This window comes from Cherax quadricarinatus, chromosome 45 (genome assembly GCF_038502225.1).
Source record: "Cherax quadricarinatus isolate ZL_2023a chromosome 45, ASM3850222v1, whole genome shotgun sequence".
Lineage (NCBI taxonomy): Eukaryota > Metazoa > Arthropoda > Malacostraca > Decapoda > Parastacidae > Cherax > Cherax quadricarinatus.
In genome coordinates, this window is record NC_091336.1 from 13,479,905 (window position 1) to 13,494,709 (window position 14,805).

The window sequence follows — 14,805 nt, forward strand, 5'->3', positions numbered from 1 at the left end:
ACTTATAACCAATATTTAGACACTGTCAAATATAAAGATGGACAGTATTGGGTTAGGTTACCATGGAAATTAAATCCACCACATCTGCCTAGCAATTATCGCATGGCTCTCGGACAGATGAAAGCATAAATACATGAGCTCAGGAAGAATCCAGAGCTACTGACTGTTTATGATAATATCATACAAGAACAGTTGGACAATAAATTCATTGAGGAAATAGTCGAAGACAAGTTGAAGACAGACGCTCATTATCTCCCGCACCATGGAGTCAGAAAAGATTCTGAAACCACTCCACTATGTGTTGTATACAATTGCAGCGCATGTGCAAATAAAGATGTAGCAAGTCTTAATGACTGTCTGATGACCGGACCCTTACTAGCTGAGAAGCTTGGAGACGTGCTTATGAAATTTCGCACAAACCCATATGCCTACACGGCTGATATTTCCAAAGCTTTCTTAGGAGTAGGACTACAAGAAATAGATAGAGATTATACTCGATTCTTGTGGCCTGAAAATCCACATGATCCTCAAAGTCCTGTGAAAACTTATCGTTTCAAATCAGTATTATTTGGTGCAACATCCTCTCCATTCTTACTAGAAGCTACTCTAAATACACATTTGAAGAAATCTGAAAGTCCCTTCAAAGAAATCTTAAAGAAAAGTTTCTATGTGGACAATCTTCAAGGTAGTGTGAATAAAGAGGAGGATTTGAAATCCTTATACAGAGAAGCTAACAAGGAGATGAAAGAAGCAAATATGCCTCTAAGGATGTGGAATACAAATTCAAAGCAATTAAGGGAACTTATCAAAGAAGATTTCGCTGAAACTGAAATTCCTGATTGCAACAATGTGCTGGAACGGATTAATACCGTTGGTTGAGGGTCCACTGTATATACGTCTGAAACACTGGCTCGTAAGACGTATGTACAGTGGACCCTCGTTTTTCGTAATCAATTCATTCCAGAGAGTGTAACTATTATCGAAACTGACGATTTGCGAATCCATTTTCCCCATAAGAAATAATGTAAATCCAGAAGTATCAAAAAAAAAAATTTTTTTTTACCTTAAAGATAGATTTACATGCACAAAAGAATGGACATTCAACATGACAGTTAACTTTATTGAAGGCTGTTGTTGATGAATAGAAGACAGGGAGGAGGAAAGAGGGAAGAGAGGTTATTGTTTGGAAGGGGAATCCCCCTCCATAATGACTGTAGGTCACTTCCCTAGCTTAAATATAGATTTACATGCAGAAAAGAATGCAAAATAAATGTACACTAATAAAATGTATAAGTGAATATTTAACATCACAGTTACCTCTATTGAAGACTCTTATTGGTGTATGGCAGACGGGGCAGAGGGAGGGGAGGCGAGTTCATTGTTGGAGAATATGACACTAATATCAACTCTACAGCTCATTTATCTACCACAATTCAACTAATATGACATAATAAACAATATTAATAACAGAAACACGGAATATACTCTAGAATGAATAAAATAAGTCATTATGTATGTCACGAGAGGTGTTGTTGTGTGGTTGAGTGTATAAGGGCCACTGAGAGCATAAGAAGTCCATAATGGTGGTGAAGCAGCAGCTGAGGCGGCGGTGTTTTCTGTAGCCCTATATAACTCCAACAACATTGGAGAAGTTAGTAGAATCACTGAATTACTGAAGAAGGCACCATCTACCATCACAACCACTACCATCACTCCCAACCTCTACCACTATCACAACTGCTACCACTCTACCAACACCACTTTCGTATTTTTCTACAAACTTTCTCTTAAATTATAAGTGTTTTTCACATTCTTTACCAAAGGGCTGGCACTAGAAGCATTCTTTGGAGCCATGGTGGCTTATTTAGCAGTTGCCAGCACTAAAATGAATGAAATACACCTACCATCTGACTTACGACCTGCTCGATATACGTCCACTCGACTTACGACCGTGCATCTGGCAGCTGGGCTGGGCCGGCTGATGCACACCGCTGTACAACATTTGACAATACTCGCGGCGGCAATGTGTCATGCAGGCAGCATCAGTTTGAGTAACCCTGCCCTATCAGCAGCATCATACTGTATTAACTGTACTAACTGGACAGTAAATTTCACCATGGCCCCTAAGATGAAGTCAGAATCTTGCACTGGAGATTGTGGCAAGAAAGGCTCTTACTCTCGAACTCTCTATTTGTTTTCACTGTTGCACATAAACCTGTCTGTATCTGTCTGCCTGTATATCTGTCTGTATCTGTGTGTCTGTTTATCTGTTTGTCTACTAGTGTGTCTTTCTGTCTACCTGTGTGTCTTTCTGTCTACCTGTGTCTTTATGTCTACCTGTGTGTCTGTCTTTGTCTACCTGTGTGTCTTTCTGTCTACCTGTGTCTGTCTTTCTGTCTACCTGTGTGTCTTTCTGTCTACCTGTATCTGTCTTTGTCTACCTGTGTCTGGCTTTATGTCTACCTGTGTCTGTCTGTGTCTACCTGTGTGTCTGTCTATCTGTGTCTCTCTCTTTGTCTGCTTGTCTGTCTCAGAGCCACTCATTAAGAGTGTACTTGGTCTTGAAGACGCCATATTAATAATGATAATAACAATAATAATCAGAGGCGCATTAAATGTGTATAAAACGTTAATATAGACATTTTGCTTAATCCATCTATGATTTTTTTATCAAAATTATATAATAAACATGCTACATAACATATAAATTAACAATTATGAGATGTTTTTCTGGTCGGCTTGACAGTGAACAGGAACCGTTCGTGTCCGGGCTGGTAACAACAACAACAACAACGTTTGTTTACATAACTCGTGAACATTCTACATTCTCATTCTCTCTCTCATTTATTCATTTAATCTTGTTTACTCACCTCTCACTCTACATTAAAACTACAGATATTTTAAGGTAAGTAATGAGTGGATACGATTATTATATTATAGCTTAATAATAATAATAATATTAATATTAGTACATATGTATTATTGTAATAATAATGATCATTAATATTATTATTAATTTAGGGCACTGGAGCACAGATCCACTGTATAGCACTTTGTCTGGATTTTTTGGGTTATCATAGGTAATTTATAATATGTATGATAACTTGACTTACATGTACCAGAGAGAGAGAGAGAGAGAGAGAGAGAGAGAGAGAGAGAGAGAGAGAGAGAGAGAGATAGAGAGAGAGATAGATAGAGAGAGAGAGATAGAGAGAGAGAGATAGAGAGAGAGAGAGAGAGAGATAGAGATAGAGAGAGAGAGATAGAGATAGAGAGAGAGATAGAGAGAGAGAGATAGAGAGAGAGAGATAGAGAGAGAGAGATAGAGAGAGAGAGAGAGATAGAGAGAGAGAGAGAGAGAGATAGAGAGAGATAGAGAGATAGAGAGAGATAGAGAGAAAGAGAGAGAGAGAGAGATAGAGAGAGAGAGATAGAGAGAGATAGAGAGAGAGATAGAGAGAGAGAGAGAGAGAGAGAGAGAGAGAGAGAGAGAGAGAGAGAGAGAGAGAGAGAGAGAGAGAGAGAGAGAGAGAGAGAGAGAGAGAGAGAGAGATAGATAGATAGATAGATATACAGTGAACCCCCGCATAACGGACGCCTTGCATAACGGACAATCCGCATAGCGGACACTTTGATCGCTAAAATTTTGCCCCGCATAGCGCCCAAAAACCCGCTCAGCGGCCTTCGTCCGAGACGCGTCCAATGTGCGGCCTGAGCCAGCCTCATATGTTCCGCCGGTGGCATTGTTTACCAGCCAGCCTCCGCGGTAACATTCAAGCATACAATCGGAATATTTTGTATTATTACAGTGTTTTCGGTGCTGTTTCTGGAAAATAAGTGACCATGGGCCCCAAGAAAGCTTCTAGTTCCAACCCTACAGCAATAAGGGTTAGAATTCCTATAGAAATGAAGAAAGAGATCATTGATAAGTATGAAAGTGGAGTGCGTATCACCGACCTGGTCAGGTTGTACAAGAAACCCAAATCAACCATCTCTTCTATTGTGGCCAAGAAAACGGCAATCAAGGAAGCTGTTCTTGCCAAAGGTTTAACTGTGTTTTCGAAACAAAGATCGCAAGTGATGGAAGATGTTGAGAGACTCTTATTGGTGTGGATAAATGAAAAACAGCTAGCAGGAGATAGCGTCTCTCAAGCGATCATATGTGAAAAGGCTAGGAAGTTGCATGAGGATTTAATTAAAAAAATGCCTGCAACTAGTGATGATGTGAGTGAATTTAAGGCCAGCAAAGGTTGGTTTGAGAGATTTAAGAAGCATAGTGGCATCCATAGTGTGATAAGGCATGGTGAGGCTGCCAGTTCGGACCACAAAGCGGCTGAAAAATATGTGCAGGAATTCAAGGAGTACATAGAAACTGAAGGACTGAAACCTGAACAAGTGTTTAATTGTGATGAAACAGGCCTGTTCTGGAAGAAAATGCCAAGCAGGACCTACATTACTCAGGAGGAAAAGGCACTCCCAGGACATAAGCCTATGAAAGACAGGCTTACTTTGTTGATGTGTGCCAATGCTAGTGGTGATTGCAAAGTTAAGCCTTTATTAGTGTATCACTCTGAAACTGGTTCAAAGGAGGGGAGAGAGAAATTGAAGGAATTGCCTACTTCAAAGATTAAGGAAATGTGTGCAAAATGGCTTGAAGTGCAAACCTTTTTTGATGAAAATCACCCTCACACAGCTATTGCAAGCCGTGCTGGTGACTGTTACAATGACAATGTTGTGAACCACTTTAGACAAATCATAAAGGAACGAGAGGTACAGGCCACTATGGACAGATATGTTGTGCGAAAGAAGTCCAGTGACTCTGAAGCTGGTCCTAATGGCATTAAAAGAAGAAGGGAAGTAACCCCAGAAAAGGACTTGCCTCCTCAAGTCTTAATGGAAGGGGATTCCCCTTCTAAACACTAACACTCTCTCTCCCCTCCTCCCATCCCATCAATCATCACCAGATCTTCAATAAAAGTAAGTGTCATGTAATTGTGCATGCCTTTTTCAGTTTGTGTGTACTAAAATTAACATTTTTTTGTGGTAAAAAAATTTTTTTTTCATACTTTTGGGTGTCTTGCACGGATTAATTTTATTTCCATTATTTCTTATGGGGAAAATTCATTCACATAGCGAACATTTCGCATAACAGCCAGCCCTCTTGCACGGATTAAGGTCGCTATGCGGGGGTCCACTGTATAGAGAGACAGCCACATTCGGTCAGCCAGTCAGCCAACTACCCACCCACCCATCCAGCCACCCAGCCAGCCAGCCAGCCAGCCAGCCACCCATCCAGCCACCCACCTAGCCAACCACAGACCTGGCCACCCAGCCAGCCAGCCGGATACGTATTACACACGTTCCAGAGTTGTTTCTCTTTACTTAGGGTATATGTTACACAACATTCTTCCAGGATGACACTACCAATGGTATTCTCCCATTCAACTGTGTCGACAATACATAAAGATAATAGTAACATATGATATTGTATGCGATGTAAAATTTAAAATACATATCACTACCATGTATACATTATATACAGTACATAAATAATTAAAATACAACAACAGAAGTAAATTATGGTAAAAAGAATGAAATAATGATTGTACATTACATTACAGTATAATGTAGGTAGTTTATATAAGAAAGTTTTGACATTATGCCCTACCCAATATGTCGGCAATTTTCAAAGGTTCGACTTACGTCCATTTCGACTTACGACCGGTTGGTCGGAACCAAGCTTGGTCGTAAGTCGGATGGTAGGTGCATTATGAAATGTATCGTATGAACTTGTGGGATCATCCTCACTCACTGATAAACAATGGCACACTGGCTGGGAATGGTGTGAGGCTGCTCGGGGCCGTGCATATGTATCCGAGACAAATGACTATTTGCGAGTCAAATGACGATTTTCAAGTCAGTGTTTTGACGAAAAAACGTTACGATTTTCGAAAATTACAACTTTCAAGCATTACAAAAAATGAGGGTCCACTGTATATGACTGAAACAGTCAAAAGGTTAAGCCATACATGTATGGGACTGACCCCGAAAGGGTTAAAGGAGGGGTTTGGGATACTGGCAGTTTGGAGGGACATCTTAACTGTCATATCTGGGCGCCTCTGCAAAAGACAGTGATTATGTATGAGTGATGGTGAATGTGTTGAATGATGAAAGTTTTTTTTTTTTTTTTTTTTTTGGGTAACCCTGCCTTGATGGGAAATGGCTAAAGTGTTAAAAAAAAAAAGCATTACTTAGATTAAAAAATGATAAATACATATACACTTATTACAGTATATACTGTATACAGTGGAACTCCAGTTTTCATACTTAACCCTTTCAGGGTCCGTCCCGTAGATCTACGGCTTTACGTTCAGGGTCCAAACCGTAGATCTACGCCATGAGCTCAGCTCACTCTGATAAACTGTGAGTGGTACATTTGGGCCTAGATATGAGAGAATACATCTATGTGGTATGTGTGCACCACATAAAACAGATCCTGCAGCACACTGTGTATAATGAGAGAAAAAAACTTAAATCATGATTTTTCGATTAAAACAGCAACTTTGCAGTGTTTTTTCGTATGTTTTTTATAGTTGTATTTGCGATTTCTTGGTCTCATTTGATAGAATGGAAGACATATTACAGAAATAGAGATGATTTTGATTGGTTTTAGCACTGGAAATGGCTTGAAACTGAGCTCAAAGTAGCGGAAATGTTAAAATTTTTGCCGATATTCAAGAGTAAACAAACGACCTCACACGTCTAATACACGTCAGCTGGTGGGTCTAATATACATTCACAAATATGGTGATGATATTTATACAATTATTACAGTATTGCATAACAGTAAATCTTCTATTTTTTGGTGTGAATAAAAATTCATTATGTGAATAAAAAATCAAAATGGAATTTATTTGTAAAGCCTCAAAACATAACTAATGAACAGAGGAAACGTTAGTTTAGTGCCAGGAATGCCTACATTGTTTATTCTGGACCCTATTTTGAAATTGGAATATTTTGAACTTTGTGTTAAATTGGCCAAATTAACAATTTCCGATCACTTTATTTTGTAGTTGAAACAGTTGACTTGGCGATTTCTTGTGCTCAATTGATAGAATAGAAGAATACTAGTGAAATAGCTAAGAATTTGTTTGATTGGAATAATGTAATTGGCCTAAAATGGGAGTCAAAGTCGGCAAAATCGCCGATTCATAAATGTCGCTGACACATCAAAATTCGCGAGAGCATAATTTCGTCAATTTTCCACCAAATTTCGTACTTTTTGTTTTATTACCTTCACAAAAAGATTCTCTACAATTTCATAAGAAAAAATAACAAATTTTTTTTTTTTAAATTCTTGGACACTGGTGCGTGACTCCAGATTTGGGCCTTGAACCCTGAAAGGGTTAATCCATTCCAGAACCATTCGAGAACCGAATTAATATTTCCCATAAGAAATAATGTAAATCCAATTAATCCGTTTCAGACACTCAAAAGTATTAACAAAAACTACATTTTATAGAGAATAACTAGTTTTACATAGAGAACACAATGAGAAATAAATGTAAAGGACTAATGAAATGGATAAATGAACATTTAAATCACTTTTACTTTTATTGAAGAGTATTGTTGGCATATGGAAGACAGTGAAGAGGGGAGAGGGAGGAGAGTTTATTTTTTGGAGACAAGACAAAATACTTGAATATGGCACTAATATCAACTCTATGGCTTATTTATCTATCACAATTCATCTAATATGAGATAATAAACAACTTTAATAACATAGAAACATGATATATACTCTAGAATGAACAAAATATGTCATTATGTATGTGATTAGTGGTGGTTGCAGCAGCTGCCATTCTCTCTCCTACTGTGACTACATATCTTCCCATTATTTTAAGAGAAAATGGAGTGTTTGTGAGGCTAACTGCACTACATCACAGTTTCATAATGAAAACATTGAAACAATGTACATAATTTATAAACAAGAAATATTGTAAAAAACACAATAGAGAATGTAAAGATATAAAGTGGTTATTGTATGTATACTAAAGCACACACCTTGGAGGAGATGCTGGCAGAGGTTTAGGGTGGTGGAATATAGTGCAGGTCAGTGTATGTTGTCAGTGGCCCTTGAACCTCCAACAACATTGGAGTTAGTTTCGCGTCATCCTTTTTCTATCACTTAATCACTTAATTTACTTGCTACATTTTATTGCTGGCTGGCTCTATAGCCTTTATCGACTCCTGCTGCTTTAGTATTGTACATATTGTAGAATCATTGAAGAATTCTATTATGTTTCTCACTTTCTTTACCAAAGGGCTGGCACTAGGAAATTTCTTTGGATCCATGATGGCTTATTTAGCAGCTGCAATCAATAAACAAGCACAACAATTGTGAAATGTTTTGGATGAATGCTCACTCAAACAGTGACAAAGCCAGACTGCGGATGCTCCCGGGCGGGCGGACGTGTATGATACGTATGATTTCCGGATTGAAGTACGAAATCTGGACCAAAATTTCGCCCCAAAAAAGTGTTCTAAATCCGAATTGTATGATATGCAGACCGTATGAAAACCAGAGTTCCACTGTACTGAAATATGTCAAAATTTAATGGCTGATTAAACTTTGCACATTTCTGATAAAAATAGTTAAGATATTTCAAATACAGTGTATCACTTGAAATATACATGGTGGACAGTTCCAGATTTAATTTTACCTCGGACAAGAGGAGTGTCTGTTGAAGATGAAGACACTGAACATGTTCGTGGAGTGGAGGGAGAATATCGTGGAGCTATTAGTCTCATCACAAACCACGTTCTGGCTTCTGCTAGTAGCGGTGCATCTTCAGCAGTGAGAAAGCTATCAATTCGTTGTTTCAGGCCACTTACCACCTATATAAAATAAATTATTTGTTTGGAACAATTTTAAATAAAATATATGATCTACTGAAAACACTGTGCTGTTTGACCCAAACAGATTTAACACCTTTTTTAAATACAATATAATGATAATAATAATAATAATAATAATAATAATAATAATAATAATGAAAACATTAAGTACAATGATATGCTTAAACGATAATATGGGAGCCATTTTTAATCTCTACACTCCTGACCTGGCTTTAAAATTCACTACCACAACAAATTTTTTCAAATACAACACTGTACCTGTATTTTTAGAGAAAGATACTGTAAACAAACACATTTAGTGTACAGCCTCTCCTCACTTAACGACAGAGTTCTGTTCCTGACCACGTCGTTAAACGAATTCATCACTAAGTGAGGAGCGTACTATAATGGTAGTGGGTTTGTGTCAACCATCTTTGATATTGTTTTAATTTCACCTCTGCACCATTTATAACATTCCTGGTATATTTTTAAATGTTTATACAGTAGTGTACTTTATAAATAAACAGAATAGAGGAAATCAGCTCTAATATACATTATTTAGGTATAAATACTGGTCAGAGAGCCTGTCGTAAGTCCGGGGCATTGGTAAACGAGCACACCGCTATATGAGGAGAGGCTGTATTTATAAAAACAAGTAGTTAGGGCAGTTAAAAGGAATTTTACAGGTTTTACAGTGGCTAGGGAGTAGTCCAAACCTCAATCCTATTGAGAATGCCTAGAATATCATGAAAAAGATGGCTGCCACAATTCATCTATGTTATGGCTGCAGCAGGCAATCAAGAGCATCTAGGTCAACCAGTTATCCAGTGATTACTTTGACTAATGGGGAGATGACAAAATATTAACCCCTTAGCTCAAACAAATGGGAAAAAAAAAATTCCTGGTAGTATGGCAAGATTCTGAAAAAAAAAAAAAAAAGTGAATAACACTAAAATGAGTGGAATCTGAAGAATTTACATTTTTTTTTTTTTGGTGAAAAAAATTATCACTTATCGGCAACAGCAACATAAAAGCGCCAGGGATATTTACATTTTACAATTATTGATGCCAAGATACGATTTTTTTTTCTTTTTTTTTTTTTATTTAATTTTAATGTTTAACACTATGTACATCAGTTTCTTATGATATTAGATATGTTTCAAGGTGTTTTAGCATTTCAAACATGGTGAAATGCTTGTCCAACATTGCTTCGCTTGCAATATACAGTATACAGTGGACCCCCGCATAGCGATATTAATCCGTACAAGAGAGCTCATTGTTATGCGAAATTATCGTTATGCGAATGAATTTTCCCCATAAGAAATAATGGAAATCAAATAAATCCGTGCAAGACACCCCAAAGTATGAAAAAAAAAAAAATTTTACCACATGAAATATTAATTTTAATACACACAAACTGAAAAAGGCATGCACAATTACATGACACTTACTTTTATTGAAGATCTGGTGATGATTGATGGGATGGGAGGAGGAGAGAGTGTTAGTGTTTAGAAGGGGAATCCCCTTCCATTAAGACTTGAGGTGTCAAGTCCTTTTCTGGGGTTACTTCCCTTCTTCTTTTAATGCCACTAGGACCAGCTTCAGAGTCACTGGAGTTCTGTAGCACAACATATCTGTCCATAGTGGCCTGTACCTCTCGTTCCTTTATGACTTCCCTGAAGTGTTTCACAACATTGTCAGTGTAATAGTCACCAGCACGGCATGCAATAGCTGTGTGAGGGTGATTTTCATCCATAAAGGTTTGCACTTTCAGCCACATTGCACAGATTTCCTTAATCTTTGTAGTAGGCAATTTCTTCAATTTCTCTCTCCCCTCATTCGAACCAGTTTCCTCAGGTCTTGCCTCTTGCTGTTGAAGTTGATCTATCAGCTCATCAGTGGTTAGTTTGCCATTGTCCTCCTCCACCAACTCTTCCACATCATCCCCACTAACCTCCAACCCCAAGGACTTTCCCAATGCCATAATGGATTCCTCAACTGGCATAGGATTCTCAGGGTTAGTCTCAAACCCTTCAAAATCCCTTTTGTCTACACATTCTGGCCACAGCTTCTTCCAAGCAGAGTTCAAGGTCCTCTTAGTCACTCCCTCCCAAGCCTTACCAATAAGGTTTACACAATTGAGGATATTAAAGTGATCTCTCCAAAAGTCTCTTAGAGTCAGTTGAGTTTCTGAGGTCACTACAAAGCACCTTTCACACAGAGCTTTTGTGTACAGTTTTTTGAAGTTTGCAATAACCTGCTGGTCCATTGGCTGCAGGAGAGGAGTGGTATTAGGAGGCACAAACTTCACCTTAATGAATTTCGTGTCCCCATAAAGTCGCTCTGCCACGTGTGTAGGATGACCAGGGGCATTGTCTAACACCAGGAGGCACTTAAGTTCTAATTTCTTTTCAGTTAGGTAATCTTTCACATTGGGGGCAAATGCATGGTGTAACCAGTCATAGAAAAAGTCCCTAGTGACCCATGCCTTACTGTTTGCCCTCCACAGCACACACAAATTAGCCTTGAGGACATTCTTTTGCCTGAACGGTCTGGGAGTTTCAGAGTGATACACTAATAAAGGCTTCACTTTGCAATCACCAGTAGCATTGGAACACATCAACAGACTAAGCCTGTCTTTCATAGGCTTATGTCCTGGGAGTGCCTTTTCCTCCTGAGTAATGTACGTCCTGCTTGGCATTTTCTTCCAAAACAGGCCTGTTTCATCACAATTAAACACTTGTTCAGGTTTCAGTCCTTCACTGTCTATGTACTCCTTGAATTCCTGCACATATTTTTCAGCTGTTTTGTGGTCCGAACTGGCAGCCTCACCATGCCTTATCACACTATGTATGCCACTACGCCTCTTAAATCTCTCAAACCAACCTTTGCTGGCCTTAAATTCACTCACATCATCACTAGTTGCAGGCATTTTTCTAAATAAATCGTCATGCAACTTCCTAGCCTTTTCACTTATGATCACTTGAGAGATGCTATCTCCTGCTATCTGTTTTTCATTTATCCACACCAATAAGAGTCTCTCAACATCTTCCATCACTTGCGATCTCTGTTTCGAAAACACAGTTAAACCTTTGGCAAGAACAGCTTCCTTGATTGCCTTTTTGTTGCCCACAATAGTAGCGATGGTTGATTGGGGTTTACTATACAACCTGGCCAGCGCGGAGACACGCACTCCACTTTCATATTTATCAATGATCTCTTTCTTCATCTCTATGGTAACTCTCACCCTTATTCCTGTAGGGTTGGCACTAGAAGCTTTCTTGGGGCCCATGGTCACTTATTTTGCAGATAAAATCACCAGAAACACTGTAATAATACGAAATGTTCCGATTGTATGCTTGGATGTTACCGCGGAGGCTGGCTGGTAAACAATGCCACCGGCGGAACATGTGAGGCTGGCTAAGGGCGCACATTAGACGCGTCTCGGACGAACAGCGTTGAGCGGGTTTTTTAGTTGTATTTTTATTTTTTATTATCACACTGGCCGATTCCCACCAAGACAGGGTGGCCCGAAAAAGAAAAACTTTCACCATCATTCACTCCATCACTGTCTTGCCAGAAGGGTGCTTTACACTACAGTTTTTAAACTGCAACATTAACACCCCTCCTTCAGAGTGCAGGCACTGTACTTCCCATCTCCAGGACTCAAGTCCGGCCTGCCGGTTTCCCTGAACCCCTTCATAAATGTTACTTTGCTCACACTCCAACAGCACGTCAAGTATTAAAAACCATTTGTCTCCATTCACTCCTATCAAACACGCTCACGCATGCCTGCTGGAAGTCCAAGCCCCTCGCACACAAAACCTCCTTTACCCCCTCTCTCCAACCCTTCCTAGGCCGACCCCTACCCCGCCTTCCTTCCACTACAGACTGATACACTCTTGAAGTCATTCTGTTTCGTTCCATTCTCTCTACATGTCCGAACCACCTCAACAACCCTTCCTCAGCCCTCTGGACAACAGTTTTGGTAATCCCGCACCTCCTCCTAACTTCCAAACTACGAATTCTCTGCATTATATTCACACCACACATTGCCCTCAGACATGACATCTCCACTGCCTCCAGCCTTCTCCTCGCTGCAACATTCATCACCCATGCTTCACACCCATATAAGAGCGTTGGTAAAACTATACTCTCATACATTCCCCTCTTTGCCTCCATCGACAAAGTTCTTTGTCTCCACAGACTCCTAAGTGCACCACTCACTCTTTTCCCCTCATCAATTCTATGATTCACCTCATCTTTCATAGACCCATCCGCTGACACGTCCACTCCCAAATATCTGAATACATTCACCTCCTCCATACTCTCTCCCTCCAATCTGATATTCAATCTTTCATCACCTAATCTTTTTGTTATCCTCATAACCTTACTCTTTCCTGTATTCACCTTTAATTTTCTTCTTTTGCACACCCTACCAAATTCATCCACCAATCTCTGCAACTTCTCTTCAGAATCTCCCAAGAGCACAGTGTCATCAGCAAAGAGCAGCTGTGACAACTCCCACTTTGTGTGTGATTCTTTATCTTTTAACTCCACGCCTCTTGCCAAGACCCTCGCATTTACTTCTCTTACAACCCCATCTATAAATATATTAAACAACCACGGTGACATCACACATCCTTGTCTAAGGCCTACTTTTACTGGGAAATAAGTTCCCTCTTTCCTACATACTCTAACTTGAGCCTCACTATCCTCGTAAAAACTCTTCACTGCTTTCAGTAACCTACGTCCTACACCATACACTTGCAACATCTGCCACATTGCCCCCCTATCCACCCTGTCATACGCCTTTTCCAAATCCATAAATGCCACAAAGACCTCTTTAGCCTTATCTAAATACTGTTCACTTATATGTTTCACTGTAAACACCTGGTCCACACACCCCCTACCTTTCCTAAAGCCTCCTTGTTCATCTGCTATCCTATTCTCCGTCTTACTCTTAATTCTTTCAATAATAACTCTACCATACACTTTACCAGGTATACTCAACAGACTTATCCCCCTATAATTTTTGCACTCTCTTTTATCCCCTTTGCCTTTATACAAAGGAACTATGCATGCTCTCTGCCAATCCCTAGGTACCTTACCCTCTTCCATACATTTATTAAATAATTGCACCAACCACTCCAAAACTATATCCCCACCTGCTTTTAACATTTCTATCTTTATCCCATCAATCCCGGCTGCCTTACCCCCTTTCATTTTACCTACTGCCTCACGAACTTCCCCCACACTCACAACTGGCTCTTCCTCACTCCTACAAGATGTTATTCCTCCTTGTCCTATACACGAAATCACAGCTTCCCTATCTTCATCAACATTTAACAATTCCTCAAAATATTCCCTCCATCTTCCCAATACCTCTAACTCTCCATTTAATAACTCTCCTCTCCTATTTTTAACTGACAAATCCATTTGTTCTCTAGGCTTTCTTAACTTGTTAATCTCACTCCAAAACTTTTTCTTATTTTCAACAAAATTTGTTGATAAGATCTCACCCACTCTCTCATTTGCTCTCTTTTTACATTGCTTCACCACTCTCTTAACCTCTCTCTTTTTCTCCATATACTCTTCCCTCCTTGCATCACTTCTACTTTGTAAAAACTTCTCATATGCTAACTTTTTCTCCCTTACTACTCTCTTTACATCATCATTCCACCAATCGCTCCTCTTCCCTCCCGCACCCACTTTCCTGTAACCACAAACTTCTGCTGAACACTCTAACACTACATTTTTAAACCTACCCCATACCTCTTTTAGCGGTATGCGAGGCAAAATCTTAGCGATAAAATGTAGCGGTATGCGGATTTATCGTTATGTAAGGCCAACGTTATGCGGGGGTCCACTGTAATTGGTTTTTATTTATTTATTTTTGTTATTTGG

The 14,805-nt window shown here is 39.3% G+C and overlaps 1 protein-coding gene across 3 annotated transcripts in view; it reads right to left on the reverse strand.

The window, feature by feature from the left end:
- LOC128694800 (FHIP family protein GK23746-like) overlaps positions 1-14,805 on the reverse strand; it is a 103,692-nt gene that overhangs the window by 16,808 nt on the left and 72,079 nt on the right. For all 3 annotated transcript variants that reach the window (XM_070094303.1, XM_070094301.1, XM_070094302.1), the window contains one exon: positions 8,724-8,898. In XM_070094303.1, coding sequence (XP_069950404.1) covers positions 8,724-8,898 — 175 coding nt within the window. The remainder of the gene's footprint in view (positions 1-8,723; positions 8,899-14,805) is intronic.